This window comes from Panthera tigris, chromosome F3, assembly GCF_018350195.1.
Source record: "Panthera tigris isolate Pti1 chromosome F3, P.tigris_Pti1_mat1.1, whole genome shotgun sequence".
NCBI lineage: Eukaryota > Metazoa > Chordata > Mammalia > Carnivora > Felidae > Panthera > Panthera tigris.
This window is the reverse complement of record NC_056678.1, coordinates 18,807,372-18,824,239: the sequence shown is the minus strand read 5'-3', so window position 1 is coordinate 18,824,239 and position 16,868 is coordinate 18,807,372. Positions and strand designations below refer to the sequence as shown.

General features: G+C 42.5%; 1 protein-coding gene across 2 annotated transcripts in view; it reads right to left on the bottom strand.

Annotated features, from left to right (window-relative positions):
• PAPPA2 (pappalysin 2) overlaps positions 1–16,868 on the bottom strand; it is a 269,050-nt gene that overhangs the window by 38,933 nt on the left and 213,249 nt on the right. For both annotated transcript variants that reach the window (XM_042976274.1, XM_042976275.1), the window contains exons 18-20: positions 15,566–15,701; positions 13,749–13,858; positions 279–350 (exon numbers count right to left, since the gene is read on the bottom strand). In XM_042976274.1, the coding sequence (XP_042832208.1) occupies positions 279–350; positions 13,749–13,858; positions 15,566–15,701 (318 nt within the window). The remainder of the gene's footprint in view (positions 1–278; positions 351–13,748; positions 13,859–15,565; positions 15,702–16,868) is intronic.

The following is a 16,868-nucleotide window of genomic DNA, read 5'->3' as shown; positions in this document are numbered from 1 at the left end:
GGAGGGAGGGAGGAAGGAAGGAAGAAAGAAAAAGAAAAGAAAGAAAGAAAGAAAGAAAGAAAGAAAGAAAGAAAGAAAGAAAGAAAGAAAGAAAGAAAGAAAGAAGAAAGAAAGAAAGAAAGAAATCCTAATATCTGTAATTTGAAAATTAGAGAGCTAAATTTAAGAGATTAAACCAAGGGCATAGTAGCAAGACCTTGCATTAGAAAGACTCAGGCCCCATGAGTGAAGCAGACCAGACCACTCTGGTGTGGGTCCGGGAGGGGCAGGAGGCTTACCTCACACGACTGGATGCAGTGGATGAGGAAGGGGGGTGGGTGCCATTGACGCTGTCCAGTGCACACGATGCTCTGAAGGGGAAGGTGGAGAGAACAGAAAACAAAAACAAGGACCCCTGGTCAGTAAGAGAAGGGGAAAATCCTGAGCTCACCCCACCAGCCCAACCCCGTTCCCTGAGGAGGGAGACCCCAGCTGTACCCCACATAGGGGTCCGAGGCCAGCCGGACTTGCCCGTGGAAGTGCTAAACTTGCCAGATGGTGCCCAGGTGGAACTCTCATACTCTTCATCCTCCTTCACCCTCCCCAAGGTATCAAAATTTCCAGAGAGGTGCAGGTGTAATTTTAGAAAGCATCCTCAGTGTTGTAATGAGTGTAATTTGGTTCCAGGCATAGTATTTTTTTTCTATTTGTCTTGAAATTTTAAATAACATTACAAGAAATTGTGAGATGTCTGGGTTGACAAGGAAGTACCATGGATTTTTAAAGGCTGAGCAGTACAGCTTCACAAGAAGAGTCTTGAACTGAACACAGATCTCAAGACTCCTAGGCAAGAAGACGTGAGTGCCAAGCAGGGGCTGGAGGGTGAGTGGAACAAATCTGTAGCTCCTGTTAGCACCATTTATCCCCTCCTCCTGGGAAATAAAAGGTCTCTGCTGGGCAAACAGGGTTAATGGGACACCACTGGGGCTCAAAATGGCGCCCGCATCAAGCTGATGACAGCAAAAACACATTCATTCATATTAAACACCGGTGACTGTCCCTGTCCCAACAGCCATTTCCAGATGTGCGCTGAAACAAATACTCATCTACTCTTTGTTGAATAATAATTACAACCCATTTTCATTGAGCTTTTCCCTTTTAATTTTTGGATTTTAAAATTTCAAAAGAAACATTTCAGGAAAAGAAAAAGTCCCATAGGAGGCTTCAGGGAGAAAAGGAGATTGATTCTCTCTGTAGCCCATCAACCCAAACCATTTGTAGACTTTCATACTCACGTTTTAATTCAGTGTGATAGGAATACAGTGCAATCAGAAGAAAAAGAATACATTGTGAGATATGAGCTTTCCGCAAGATAGCACCTCTAGTAATTAGAAATTATATGTTCTAGAATGTTAAGACTATGTGGTAATCAAATCGGAGACATTTGCATATATTAACATGTAGGTATATGAATATATACCTTGTAGTTACGAGAATAGGGAACTGCAAGATTTTTCTAGAGTTGTACTCGTATAGACTAAAATTTCTCTTTCACAGCCTCCCTAAAGGGGAGGTTATACCATAAATCCTAACGAATTCTGATATTCTAAATTCTACACTGTAATTATAGAAAGTGGCTTGGTTTAAGTTTTCATTGCACTGGGAAAAAAAGGATTATAGAGGATTATACAAATACATAATGGGGGGGTCAGCCTACTAAAAAATGAGGTATTCTGCACTAACAGCCACTTAAGCAGCATTTGCGTATAAACAATGGCTATGCTACCTAGAAAGGATTCTTGTTTATGTTTTAAACCCAGTATCAGTGGAACTCTTTTAGCTAGCAAGGGATTCAATTTCTAGTATTTGAAATATCAATGTTTTACGCTTCCGTTGTTGTTACCAGATAATGCTAATAGCATCAAACAGGAAGTTGTACCCTTGAGATGTCAATACGTATTTTCCTTCTCATAGCACCACATTCCCTAAGGATCCCAATTCCCCATTCTTAACAGTCAGACATTGAAATGTATACATGCTTCACTCACTAGGAACCAGAGTTGCTGCCCTCCAAGAGGTCAAAGTCTGTGGGGAAGTAGCTGGAAAAATTGTCAGTGCTTCCCCATAAGAGGATACGTAGCCTTGGCAGCCTCACATGATGTCTATGGCCAGAACTCGCCAGAACACCCTGAATTGACTGTGCCAGCTTCTCTTATGCCCACTACACCTTCTACGCCAATCACTTCTTCTATAAATGCAGGAGTTTGGGGGTGCCTGGGTAGTTAAGTGTCTGACTCTTATTTCTACTCAGGTCATGATTTCATGGTTTGTGAGTTCAAGTTCTGCATCAGGCTCTGTGCTGACAGCATGGAGCCTGCTTGGGATTCTCTCTCTCTCTCTCTCTCTCTCTGCCCACCCCCTGCTCTATCTCTCTCTCTCAAAATAAATAAATAAACTTAAGTTCTAAATAAATAGATAAATAAATAAACAAGCAAATAAATAAATGCAGGAGTGTTGGTTTGTTAATAACACTTTAGAAATTCTAAGGATATATTGCAAAGGGACTTAAAAGAAAGGAAAAGAGTCTGTCTTTACTTTTGATGCGTTTTCTTCGATGCTCTTTTGTCCTATTATCTCTGACTGATGTTTTCTATCTTTGTATTCTTATGTGATTTTATTATCGTGTAATATAGATTCACAGAATAAAATATAAAATGTATGAAAGGTTCACAGTCTCCCTCCTACTCCTGATCCCCAATCACCCAAGTTCCTCAGTTTGATTTTCTGTGTTTTGTATCATTACAGAGACGTTCTACGCATATGCAAACATATATGTATGAAATTATCTCCTCACACAAATTCTAAGATGCTGTCTTTTTATTTTGTACTTTGGTCTGTTGTTTGCTTGCTTGCCTTTATTCCACTTCACAGTGTTTCTCGGGGTTCTGGAATGTTGCATTCCATTGATTACATAGTATTTCATTGCATGTATAAGATCTCATATACTTAACCAGGCCCATACTGATGGATATTTAGGTGATTTACAGTCTTTTGCTCTAACAAACAATGCTATGTATAAATCATTTCACACACGTGCAACTATTATCTGTAGAATAAATACATGATAGTAGAACTGAGAATACCCATCTCAATAATTCTTTAACCTCACTCTCCCTCTTGCTCTCCCTCTCTCTCTCTCTTGAGATGAATTCAAACTGGCTTCTTCCTTAATCTCCATAAAATTGCAAAAGCTTCTGGTACCTGGGTCTAAGACCATTCTAGATTGCAAAATTCTTGAGAATAGGGACCGTCTCCCACTCTTACATCTTACCTCAGTGACTTAGAGATGATGTTTTACAAGCATCTGTCAATCACTAAATAGTTAGAGCTCCAGAATTCTCCTCTATCTTCTGGCCCATGAACGTTGTTCATCCCATAAGAAAAGATATGCACGTGCCATTAACTGAACTACTATTTATTGATCAAAACGGGAGGAGAATTTCAAATACGCTTCAGGCCTTAAAGTTTATGGGCAAGTTTGTGGTGGTGAGGTGTGAGAGAGGAATGACACAGTAAGAAGATAAGGAGAAGGGCTAACTCCTGGTGGGATGAGTTAACTTAATTCAACAAGGGAGCTTTTAGACTGAAGTGTCTCTGATGCCATGGTGGTCTATGTAAGCGACCCAGGATCTAAGCCTATACATGCTTCAAGATTATGAAACTAAAAACTATGGACAACCAATCACAAAGAGCCAACGAGGCTTTAAGCTACAGCCAATCAATGATTTCCTTACTTTCCTTCCTTTTTTCTCTACCATAGTGTCTCCTGAGCTCCTCTTGGTGAGGCACTCCTAACCATTTCTAGTTTCACACTGACTAATTCAAACAGATTTTTGCTCACATAAACTCAAGATTTTTCATATGCCTCAAGTTATCTTTTAACAGCTCCCTATGATTTTCTTTTTTTCTGGAATATTTTTGACAAATGGTGATAGTATATATTACATTTGAAAAACTATAGAAATTGGGGCCTTTGGGTGGCTCAGTCAGTTGAACATCTAACTCTTGGTTTCGGCTCAGGTCATGATCACATGAGTTGTGGGATCAAGCCCCATGTTGGGCTCTGTGCTGGCCGTGCACAGCCTGCTTGGGATTCTCTCTCTCCCTCTCTCTCTGCCCCTCCCCTGGTTGTGCTCTCTCTTTTTCCACATAAATAAATAAACTTTAAAAAAAGAAAAGCTAGGGGCGCCTGGGTGGCTCAGTCGGTTGAGCGTCCAACTTCGGCTCAGGTCATGATCTCGCGGTCCGTGAGTTCAAGCCCCACATCAGGCTCTGTGCTGACTGCTCAGAGCCTGGAGCCTGTTTCTAATTCTGTGTCTCCCTCTCTCTCTGACCCTCCCCCGTTCATGCTCTGTCTCTCTCTGTCTCAAAAATAAATAAACGTTAAAAAAAATTAAAAAAAAAGAAAAGCTATAGAAAGTAATTGAAAGAATGTCCTTATATCCTCTGTTCAGCCTTATCAAATCTTAATTTGCTGTACCTGCTTCCAGAACCTAAGTCGCTAAAGATTCAATTAATGTCCTCTACATGTAGCCCTCCAACCTCATTCTCCTTCCTTCCTCCTTATTGGTAACAACTATTCTGAATTTTTTTCAGTTATTTATTTATTTTGAGAGAGACAGAGAGCGAGCAGGGGAGAGACAGAGAGAGAAATAAAGAGAGAGAGAGAAAAAGAATCCCAAGCAGGGTCTGTACTATCAGCGTGGAACCCGAGGCGGGGCTGAAACTCACAAACCGTGAGATCGTGACCTGAGCCAAAACTAAGTCAGATGCTTACCCGACTGAGCCACCCAGGTGCTTCATAACTATTCTGAACTTTTAAGTTATTATTTCTTTACAATTTTATATGATTATTATTGCTATGACACTATTAGCAAGCCACTTTTCAGGTGAATTGATTGTGAACAAAGATTTGTTTTGAACTTTCCAAAAGGAAAGCAGTCACAAGGAAAACCAGTGTAAAGATTTTCTCTCAGGCCATTTCAAAAAATTTTTAAAGTAAAAAGGAAGATGGGAAGAACAAAGGGAAAGTAGAAGGGGGGAGACACAGAGAGAGAGGGACAGAGAGATGAGAGAGAGAGACAGAGAGAGAGAAGGGAGGAAGGAAGAGGAAGGAAAGGAAGACCAGTTAAGGGTTATTAGGATGGTCATAAGGCAATTGAAGGCTATTGCCTGGTTAAACATCTCACTAAAGGTCACAAGACTGATAGTTAGCCAACATTAAGGTCTAACACAGAATTGCTCAATTGTTTTTTTTTATCAGGAATAGTTACTTGACAGAATGGGCTAATCGCACCACCCCAACAAAGTTCTGCGGCTGCCCAGGTCTGTGACCATTTCCTTATGACTACAAATGTATGCAACCCTAAGTGAAGCACAGCACTGTTTTTGCCTTGTTTATCTGGACAATAGCACGTTACCCTGCAGTTTGCTTTTCAAGTTCTTCTGCACCCCCCCTCCCAAGACTATCTTGGACTCGAGGCCTCGAGACTCACTCAAACTGAAAGCAGATACTTCCATACTTGAAACTGATGAAAAAGAAGGCTTTTTCATGACTCATATCTGAGGGATTTGCTCTCCCGCTAATGTGTGTATGGCAAGGGTCACTGGAACTCTTACACAATTGTGCCCATTGAGAGGACACTGTGGGGGATGAGAGCAAGGATCGGGACATGAGACACACAGGAGGGTGAGACGAGCTAGTCGGACACGATGGCTCCTGGGGGGCACCGTCTTCTTTCTCTCTTCCTCCTTCTCTCTCCCTCTTAAAATGTTTTGTTTTTTTTTTAAGGAATTATTAATCCTTTGGGGGCCAATTTGGGAAAACAAAGTCAGAAATTACAAGATTTGTTTTGACTCGAGCAATTCTAGTGAAGAGTTGGGGAGCTGAGGGAGGGATTCCCTGCAGTGTTGACAACCTTTGCAAACCTCACATGTGTAGCCACAGGAAAATCTCATTAGTTTGGACCTCACTAATTCCTAATTGTGATATACTAAAGAAAGAAAAGAAAAGCATTGTTCGGTCTGTGACAAAATGAATTTATGAAGCAAACCAACAGAGGAAATGAGATGTTATGATGGATGCTTTTGTACTTCAGAACGGAACACTTTCAAGTATAATTTAGAAAAGCTCATTTACATGCAAACAATTGCCACATTATGTATAAAAAAATCACCTCCCCATGAAATCGGATTCTTGAAGGACCAATGCTTTACAGCGTAAGTCAAAATGTTAATTTTCCTACTTTAAATGGTAAGTCTCAAGATAGAATAAAACACCCTCTCAACACAGCGGTTAAAGACAGTCATAAAAATTCAACCTTACAGAGGCCTCTGGAAAAATCAAAAGGTTTGCCCTGAGAAAGAGCTCTGTGGAGCCAGGAGCCACTCTCTTCATCCAGCAATGGATGAAAAGAGCGATGTGCCGAGCAGATCATTCCTACCCTCGAGAATCTTACCGTTTAGGGGTAGAATGACAGAAAAAAAAAAAAGAAAAAGGAAGGAAAAAATGAAGATGAGGAAGAACAGGGATGTGCTCCCAGCAAAAGTCTGAGGGAAGCTCCTCCCACATGCTCAGCTCAGGCTCCCCAGACAGTCGGGTGTCCACACAGTGCCTGAGACATGCGGGAGGCAGTGGGGCAAAAGCTCTGGTTGCTGGATGTGAGCAGTGGTACCGATTGGGCATGTGGCTGTCGCCTGCATCCCAACTGCCAGATTCCTGCTCGGTCACCTTGACTGGCAGGCCTTTGTTTGACTGCCAAGAAGCCCTTTTGTTGGTGTCTTCTCTTTCTGCCAGGATATTTCTCTGCTGATGTTGCTACCATGGAAAGGTCTAGGTCTCTGTGTAGTAAGTGAAGGAGCAAGATACCTTTACAAAAACAAAAGACCCAGAAAGTCCATCTGAGCCTTTCACATCCCTACCTCTTGTTCCCCACAGCCAGCATGCCCCTGAAACATTTAGAAGTCACAGTAATTTTCACCCTTACTTTCAGTCTCCCAACGAAAGCTGTTAGAAGTTGCTTCTTTAGTCAATGTTCAAATAGGAAACAATAAATGGCCCTTAGTTCTCTTCCCAGCCCCATTTGTAAAAGGGAGAGGAAAAAGACAGACAAGGGGCACCTGGGTGGCTTAGTTGGTTAAGCATCCTACTTGGGCTCAGGTCATGATCTCACGGTTCGTGGGTTCGAGCCCTGCATGGGGCTCTGTGCTGACAGCTCAGAGCCTGGAGCCTGCTTCGGATTCTGTGTCTCCCTCTCTCTCTGCCCCTCCCCTGCTCTCTCTCTCTCTCTCTCTCTCTCAAAAATAAGTAAACATTAAAAAAAATTTTTTTAAAGACAAATGATCTATACATTTCTGTCTACACACACACACACACACACACACACACACACACACGTACACACACAAATAAGCAAAGTACAGAACTCATAGAATGATACGTTTCTTTTTCATAGAGATAGCTGGTAATATCTGTTCAGAGATGAAGGAAATTTCCAAAGGTAAGATTTGTACTAAATGAAGTGAAATTTCATTTTTACTGAATTCAGAACTATATGCTAAAATCCATGCAAGACATTTCAAAAGTGTTATATTTGACTCTTATAACAGCTCTGCAAGACAGATAATATTATCGTCACTCTCGCTGACGCACAGACAGAAGCGACCGAGGGGTAAGTACCTGAACCCAGAAGGATCTCACTCTTCTATATGCCAGTTGCTACGTGGAGTTGTTTTTCATCAAAACCCCAGGATACCTAAGTCCTCAGAAATTCTTCCTTTACCAAATAGTATATGATTCTAGGAGTCAGGTATCATTTGCAGGAATAAAGACCAGCAGAACTTCCCAGAGGAGGGCAAATAAACTTTGTGGGTATCTAGAAAGTATACTTGATTGTTCTTTAAAAACAATCTCTTTCCCAACAAGGAATAATAGTGTTACAGGGAACTGTCTCTCTAAATGATTTTTGTTAGACGTTATGGAGAAGGAAGAGAAGTGTGGGGGTTCTCATAGTTGAGAGGACTGACTTCTTTTCTACTTGCTGATGCAAACACATACTAGGCGGGGAAGAAATGACTACGGCAAACAGGGTGATTCGGGGGAAAATCACACTGGATTTGGAATCAGACAAGTCGATTGCACTTCTTTCTCCATTGCTTGTTATAGCTGTGCAAGCTTGGACAGATCATCCAACATCAAATTTATTGGTAAAACAAGGATAATCAAATCCTGCTTTCCTAGTTTATTAGTTTGTGATAAGATTAAAATGAAATTATAAATATATAAAAACATATATTTTATATATATACACAACGTTGAAAACAACAAAGTGTTATCCAAACGTAAGATATCATTTTTATTACAAAGAATGAAGTCATTGGAAGCAGACTAGAGAAAATGATACAATTCAATTCATTTGCTCTGTAGTCCTGCCAGATAAAAAGGTATTTGAAGAATGGGAGATAGGGATTTGCACGAAATAAGGAGATCACCACTTACTAAACAAAGGAGCCAGGCTCCAAACAGGCGTGCTTGTACTTAAAATATTTATGTTGTCAGTACTTTATTTTGTAACAACAGTGTCTCTCAAAACACTCCAGCGGAATTACCTGGTGTGCCCCACGGCGTCACCAGCCTTTCTGAAGGGGGAACCCAGCTCTGTTCCTCTTACAAACTGCCCACGTGAATTCTTAAGGACACCAATACTTTACATTGAGTACAATATGGACCCTCCCCCAAGATGATTAGATGTGAGTTATAGGGATTTTACTTGATGAAGAGTTTCATTTAATACAACTGCTTTGCTTCTTATTTATGAGGACAACGTTAGCTTTCCCACCCCTCATGAGCTGCTGGGTGCCACAAAATAGCAGACATCATGAAATCATCTGTGGCTCGTGTATAATCTTCTGAGGACCTGGGAACATAAGAACAATAACTTCGTCCCCATTCCCAGTGCTTCCATGGACCCCTTTCTCTTGTTTTCTGTTATGGTAAAGTTTTGATATCCTAAGGGGCGCCGGGGTGGTTCAGTCGGTTGAATGTCCGACTTCTGCTCAGGTCATGATCTCACGGTTTGTGGTTCGAGCCCCGAGTAGGGCTCTGTGCTGACAGCTCAGAGCCTGGAGCCTGCTTCGGAATCTGTGTCTCCCTCTCTCACTCTGCCTCTCCCCCACTCATGCTCTGTCTCTCTGTCTCAAGAATGAATAAACGTTCACAAAAAAATTTTTTTTTAAAGGAAGAAAAACAGCATCCCATGTAAGCTTTTTTTTGTAAGCAATACCCCTTTATTCCATTATATCCATGAAATTGTTGAGAGATGCCCAAAGGACAGCTTGTTTAGCCATTCTATGATAATTCATGTGAACTGCTGGATTAACTCTGGGTTTTCTTTTGGCACAAAGAATATTGATTTGGGGGTTCAGGAGAAGATGTTATCAATTATATGTTCCATTTTTTTACTAAATTTTTTGAGAGAAAAAAATTTTTTTCTTTTTTTTCTTTTTGTGCACGTGCACATAAGCAGGGGAGAAGCAGAGGAGAGAGAATGAGAGAGAGAGAGAGAGAGAGAGAGAGAGAGAGAGAGAGAGAGAGAGAATCTTAAGCAGGCTCCACACAAGATCAGCCAATCTCATGACTGTGAGATCCTGACCTGAGCCTAAATCAGGAGTCGGACACTTAACCAACTGAGCCACCCAGGCACCCCATTTGTGTCCAGCTTTTGAAATTCTGACCTCCAGATATCTTTTTAAGGGACGAATTAGTCTTACAAGGTAAGGATGAAACTCATTTTGTGAGTTACCTCAATTTTTCCTCCTCATTATTAGAAGAAGCTAATTCACTTTGTTTTCACGCAGAAATAGGACACAAGTCTCAAAAGCACCACTAAAATAATAGTGCCTCTAACAGTATGAAAATTGTGATTGGTATAGTTATACCCCCAAATCATAAAGAACAGGGCAGTATCATTACAGATGGGAAGAGCAGACAGTGGTGAGGAAAAGCGATCTGTCTCCAGTAAGAATGAAAACTGATCAAGAAAGATTGTTCTTCATCAAGCACAAAGCTAAGTTCTACCCGCGTTTCTCATCTGATACTCACATTCACCTTTTGAAATAGGTATTATGTCCATTTTACACACAAGAAACAGAGGCGCAGAACAGTAAAATTGCCTAAAATTATGCAGCTGAGGAAGAACAGAGATCATGAGTAAAAACTCAGCTTTTTTTTTTAAATACATTAAAAAAAATTGTTTTTAATGTTTATTCCTTTTTGAGAGAGAGAGAGAGTGAGCAGAGGAGGGGCAAAGGGAGAGGGAGACACAGAATCCAAAGCAGGCTCCAGGCTCCGAGCTGTCAGCACAGAGCCCGACGCAGGGCTCGAACCCACAAACTGTGAAATCCTGACCTGAGCCGAAAGTGGACACTTAACCAACTGAGCCACCCAGGTGCCCCGTTTTTAACACATTTGGATTCTAAGGTCTACAACATTTCTGTGATGCTATCATCCTTAAACCATACCTGGATAACCTGTTTCAAAATCTGGATTTACTGACTAGACCATACTCAAGACATATGCAGTGATTTTGATGTTTGGCTTAAGGAGAAAAAAAAATATTCTGCATTTCCTCTCTGGGGTGGACAACTTGAAAATGACAAGGGTGTGATGACATATAGTCACATAGTCACAGAGAGCTGCTGAAATCTGATGAAATTTGGAGTTTGATGAGGAAACAGACACTTCCAAAGTAGAAAATGGCGCTACAAGAATTTCTTTGCTCATTCCACCAATGTTTATAAGACACCTACGAGGTTCCCAGCACTGGAAAAGCTACCAGGAATATAATGTAAACAAAAAGCTACAGAAAAAGGGAAAATAACTAATAACGAATCTTGTGAAGGACAGTTAAGAAAAAGGAGGCTTTCAGAAAACAGAGAATATTATTTTCTAGTTTGGAAACAGGAAAGTCGCTGTATTTGGCGCCCCTGCTGTCTTCATGAAGACAACTGAACTGCTCTTCTTTGAATGTCCCACTTGGAAAGCAGAAGCAGGAGACCCCCACTCACTGGAAGGCCTGCACTCTGGCCTTCCAAGTTCCCACTGGATGCCTTCATGGTGAAGTGGGTGGAGGAGAGTTCCTCAAGCAGGTGATTTCTCAAGAGGAAGAGAAGGGTCTGAAATGTCCTAAGCCTTTCCCCCTTTAGAGCTACTAATGAAGAAAGAGGTTTTCCTCACAGGAAGTTGAGTTTAAGGGACTGAAGGAAAAGGTCCAGACCATCTGGAGCTCCATGAAACATGAGGCCAGAGTTCTTCCTCCAGGCATTGCAATTCTAGCTAGGCCTTCACAACAGACTGTGGGGAGTGGCACAGAAAGTTTAGGAAGGCCAGGGATGGGAGAACCAGGCAAGGTGTTTTCTGGCTTTCTCCTTCCCACCCCAGTCCAGTCTTCAAGCTGCCCTCAGGCTCCTGGTGAGCTCCACCCTGCTCAGTGGCCTGCCCTGCAGGATCTTGCCCGGCCGTCTCTCCCCTATCTCAGCCTTCCAGTATCCATCTTCCCTCTCCCTCACTCCCGCACATACCCTGGTTTCAGCCACAGAGAACTTCTTACATTCCCAAGCCTCTAGAACATTCCTCTCTTGATCATACGTTATGACCCAGAGGAAAAGCCTCCTCATCCTTTGATCCTTCCTGAAGCTCCTAAACAGAAGAATTAGTTGCTTCCTCCAGGGTGTTCCCACCGCACCTTCTACCACAAACAAACCACTTCCCATGTTGCATTATTATAAATGTCTGTTTTCATGGCCAGATTTTAAGTCTTTAAGTCTTGTAAATAGAAGGACTATCATTTTTTCATCTCCATATTCCCTGCACTCAGCCCCATTCCAGGGTCCACAGTTAAGTTCCGATCAAGGATTGTCCAATGAATAACTGATTGAATTCGTAGGAGCACGCCATTCCCGTCCCCCTCTCCTGAGTCATACATAAGAGTAATTTTTCCTGATCCTCTTGCTTTGACACAAATCCCTGCTGATAAGATAGCACCACTAGCTGGTGAGGAAAAAAGAAGCAATCTGAGGACGCTTTCCAGATGAAATGTGGTACATCTCTAGAATCCATCTCTTGGTCACTCTAGGAGAGCAGCCTTCCAAGGATTTCATTTGTTAGTCTAATAAGGCAACCAAGCTCCCAGACTCCCTGTCATCCCCACCCTTCCCATTCTAAGGAGAGATACCTAACTTACCACAGGATCTTCTCCATCCTGATTTTGTATTGCCTTTTCTTACTCTTTTTCATTTATTCACCTCTCAGATATTTACTGAGCACTTACTACATATTAGACACTGTTCTAGGATATGGGAATATAGTAGTGAATGGAACAGACAATAATCCCTCCTTGGGCTTTTTATTATAGCAGCAGAAAGGGATACTAAATAAGATACATAAGTAAAATATATAATATGCCTGGTAATGGTAAGTCATAAGGAGAAAAAATAAAAAAGGGAAAGGGGGACAGAAGTGTTAGGTGAGTTAAAATTTTAGCTAGAACAGTCAAAGAGGGCCTGGAATTTGAGTAAAATTCTAAAGAAAGCCAAGGAGCAAGACGTGAAGATACCTGGGAGAAGAACAGTCTAGGCAGAGGGAACTGCAGAGCAAAGGTCCTGAGGTGGGAGTGTACCTGGCATGTTTAAGAATCAGCCAGGAAGCCACTCTGGCAAGATCAGAGTGAGCCAAGGGAAGCGTGTAGGGGAGAAAGTCAGAAAGGTACAGGTGATCACTGGAGGAGAGGAGGCCATGGAACCGAGAACCCAGGTTTTGGGAGGATCAAGTGTGTGGACACCGAAACCAATGAGTTATGCAGGAATATCAGCTCACATGACTATGACCTAGGAGCTAAAATGTTTAAGAAATGAGAAGAGGAGGTGACTGGAGGGTCAGAGGATGACAGAAGATGAGGGTGGTGAGTGATTTGCTCCTTTGGCATTAGATTCAAATGTGGGTGACTCCAGGGAGGAGGCAGGGTAATGGCTTGGAAATGGCACTGAGGAGATGGGCGGGATGGGGGGGAGCGGACAGCAGCCCTTCTTCTAGGCCCAGAGGAGAGAAAAGGCAGGGATGGGCATTCTTGGGGTTTCAACTGAGAATGCAAACAAACGGAGAGCCCAGAGAAGAGGCCGTCGATGTACTGGGTCCTACCCACGACTGACTGGACTCCAGATGGCCCTGGGAGAGGATCTCGGGGTTCAGAAAGGGTGGGGACAGAGACAGGGAAGGCAGCTCTCTCGGACTCCCTGTGGTCATTCTTTCCCCGTTTCCAGTTTCATCACCATCTCTTCCAAGCCATCCTTCCCTCTCCACCCTTCTTTCATCTTTATTCATTTCTTTGGCTTCCTCAAAGTCTTCCTGTCCTACTTTTCATTAGCAGTGATTTTCTCTTTCAATTTCCCTTCCTGAATTACCGTTCTCTTATGTCTCCAAGTCCTCCTTCTAGATTATCTTTTAAACTGTCCTTTGGATAGGGGCCATCTTTTTTCCCAAGTGTCCTCTTTTCTCCTCCTGAGTTTTAATTTAATCTCTCTAGGAATGAGCCGTGTGGTTGTTTGCTTTAAAGATACTTTGAAAGCGTCGGAAATTACTCCAGGGAATATGCTGTCAGTTGTGGATTTCTCAGCCATCTTACGTCCTTGGCACATAAAAATGTCCCTTTCCTCACCTGGACTTTGACAGGTTCCATCCAGTGCTCCAGCGTGTCAGCAGTGACGTTCTCAGGCAGAACTACGGGGTCACTAGGGGGAATCACACATGATGGGGAACACACAGCACCTGAAGGAACAGAAATTTACAGCAGAGACTTGAACTTCCTAGATCTCAGTCTTTTTCATCCTGGAATGGACAGCTTTGATTTTTTAAGGGCAATTAATTTGTATGTTATGGGTCACCACATAATCACGGCTATAGGCAGGGCTGACATTCATCTACCATGTACCTGTAGAGACCCTTCTACACTAATTGCGACAGAGGTCACTGCTCCACGTTAACTCCCCTTGACCCAATGTCCACTCCTCTTTCTGGTCCAGAACAGCCCCTCCTCTGCAATCTCTGAACCCCTGCATGATCCAGCAATTAAAAGTTTGACTCTTGGTCCTGCAGACTCCCAAGACCCCACTCTAGGACTCTGGCCAGCCGAAGACTATCCTGATTGGCCGATGCCTTTTAGCACATTTAATATCATTCCTGCTTATATGATCTCTGGAAGGCTGATAATTACAGCAGCCATCACCTAAGAAGTGTACTAGCTGGGGGGAAAATGGCCCAGAAATGATGAAGGCAGATTTATGTCTGTTGCCCCACTGAACATTATGCTGGCAGCCAAGAAACCTATGTGTTTAAAAGAGAAAGCAACAGGAAATTAGAAGCAGAGATTTTGGTCATGTGTTAGCCTTCTGAAGGAAAATCTTGCTCTACTCCCTTGTATGTGGGTCCAAGTGTCTTAGAAAATTCTATTCAAAGACGGCTTGCTCCCAGGGTTCCGTTTCCTCATCGATAGATATGCTCATCTCCAAGTTTCTTTGCAGCTCTTGCGATCTCTATTTCTATGTTTTTTAAAAACCTATGAAATAACTCAAAATGCTACATGACTCTTAAGAGCTCTATATATGTGAGCACCTGACATTTTAATGCAGAAAGTAGAGAGTGGGGAGATGAGAATTTGCTCATGAAATACCATTCAAGAGGCCCAGTCTGAGCACCCTACTACTCTGTGCCTGGCCATGAGATATCTCGGTGCAAAGAGCAGCTTGAAGATGATAAAGAACCGTCTCAGAAACTAATGAACTTTCTCATTCACTCAAATTATACCCATTGGCGTGACACAGAATGACATAAAATTACTCCTTACTTATGCAGTTCAGAACTCAGGGTTAACCTCACAAGGTTTGCCACAAACAGCATTTCTTTTCTATGATCCTTATGGCCAGCCAGGGCAAAGTTGAATCAACTTCTCTATAGATCAGCTCCGACCACAGAGTTGCAATTACTTGATTCAGAAGTTGCCCAGAGGCTCCGGAGCCTGGTCCCCTGTAGAGAAAGAATGGCCGAAGGGCAATGCAAGCCTGCAATCTCCAAGCGGCCCTTTCAGGAGGGAATGCCCCGCTCCAGATGCAAGGGCAGAAATGACAGAGAAGGGACTCAGGACATGTGTGGTATGTGGCTACACATTCCCGCCTGTCCTCTTGGACTACAACTCAACTCCTGCCACAAATCAATCCACTCTCTGCCTGCAGCTAAGTGGGTGACATGACCAGACACTCTGCAAACGGCTCAGCAGCAGCACCAATACCAACGGCATACACATGTGCGAGAGTAAAATGGATGCGTTTGCCATAAATTTCATTTTTACTGAAGCAGCGAAGAGTCAACTTGCACCTCCAACCACTCCTCAGGGAGGACAGTGGATCTGACTCCAAATCCAGCGAGGCCTCATAAAAGGATGCCTTGGGAGCAGAATTCAGCATCTCGTCCCAAACTTACCAATCCCGTATCCCTGTTCACACTTGTACTCCACAAAATTCAGCTCCGATGGGGGTGGTGGGCACTCCCCTTGTAGGTTCTCACACAGCTTGAACTCCTCAGTCCACAGTCCCTCCTTAGTGCAGAGGATAGGAACCTAGAATATCAGAAGTAAACATTTCCATTCTTATTTTGTTAATTTCATTTAGAACAAAGGGGAAAAAGAGGTCTGATTAAATGGTAGTGTTCTCCAAGTTTTAGGACCTGGACTAAAAGACACGATTGAAGTAATAAACCATGTTGTTACTGACCACAAAATAAAAATAAAAAATGAGAAAAGTTAAGACAATTTTTTTTTGGCGTGTTGATGTGAAGAAATCATGAACAATCTTGTCATTAATGAAATTTATTAACAACGTGCTTTCCTTTGGATAGAAGGAATCAGACAGTTGTTAACTGTAGCCCACATATTCGTAGCTATTTTTGGACTTTTTTCCACAGATGGCGTTGTTTTGCATCGATTCATCCATACTATCACACCAATGCTGCTTGTAGCAAATGTCAGATTTTTTTCAAGAGGAGTGTGATCCAGTGAAGCCAATTCATAATCTTTATGAAGGTGTTTTTGCCTTTCTGCTTGAATGGGCACATCACGGTTGCTTTTGATCTCACCAAAGTTTTATTCCCTCTCTCCATAGGTGTGCTGGTTTGTGTAACTCTTGGCTCTACAGCCCCAATGATCACAAAGCATACTATATGCAGATCACAGGGAAAATAGCAGCAAATCGCAAAACCCAAGGAAGCAAGGTTTTAGAATTGTAGATAACTCTCCCTTCATCCAGGGCCAACTCCTTGAGGCCTTAAACAATCTGTGCAAATGGATGTGTTTGATTTCTCTGGGGCCTCATTTCATGGCATATTCTTTCCACATCTGTCCAGCAGTGCTTACCTTGGAGTGCTGGACACTGAGATAGACATGGGCCAGGAGAGCAGTCAAGGTCATTGATCTCTGCCTAGGAAGTCTGCCTAACTTCCTGCCTCATGTATGTGTGTGGTACTTGAAAAGATTCAAACCTGACATTGATTTTAATCATGTAACCATGATAAGACTGTGGTTTTCATTTGAGACCTCTTGCGCCAAAATCCTAGGGAGAATGGTAGTCAAACGGTGTTTTTTGCCTCGCCTTTGCCGAGGAATTTGTGTTTCTGTTCAGGACTCCATTCTGTTGAAAAACATGATACCAGCTTTCATAGCCAGGTTAGGTCAGTGGCCATACATGGGAGGAAATCACACTGACTGCCAAATCAAAATCCCAGCATTTCT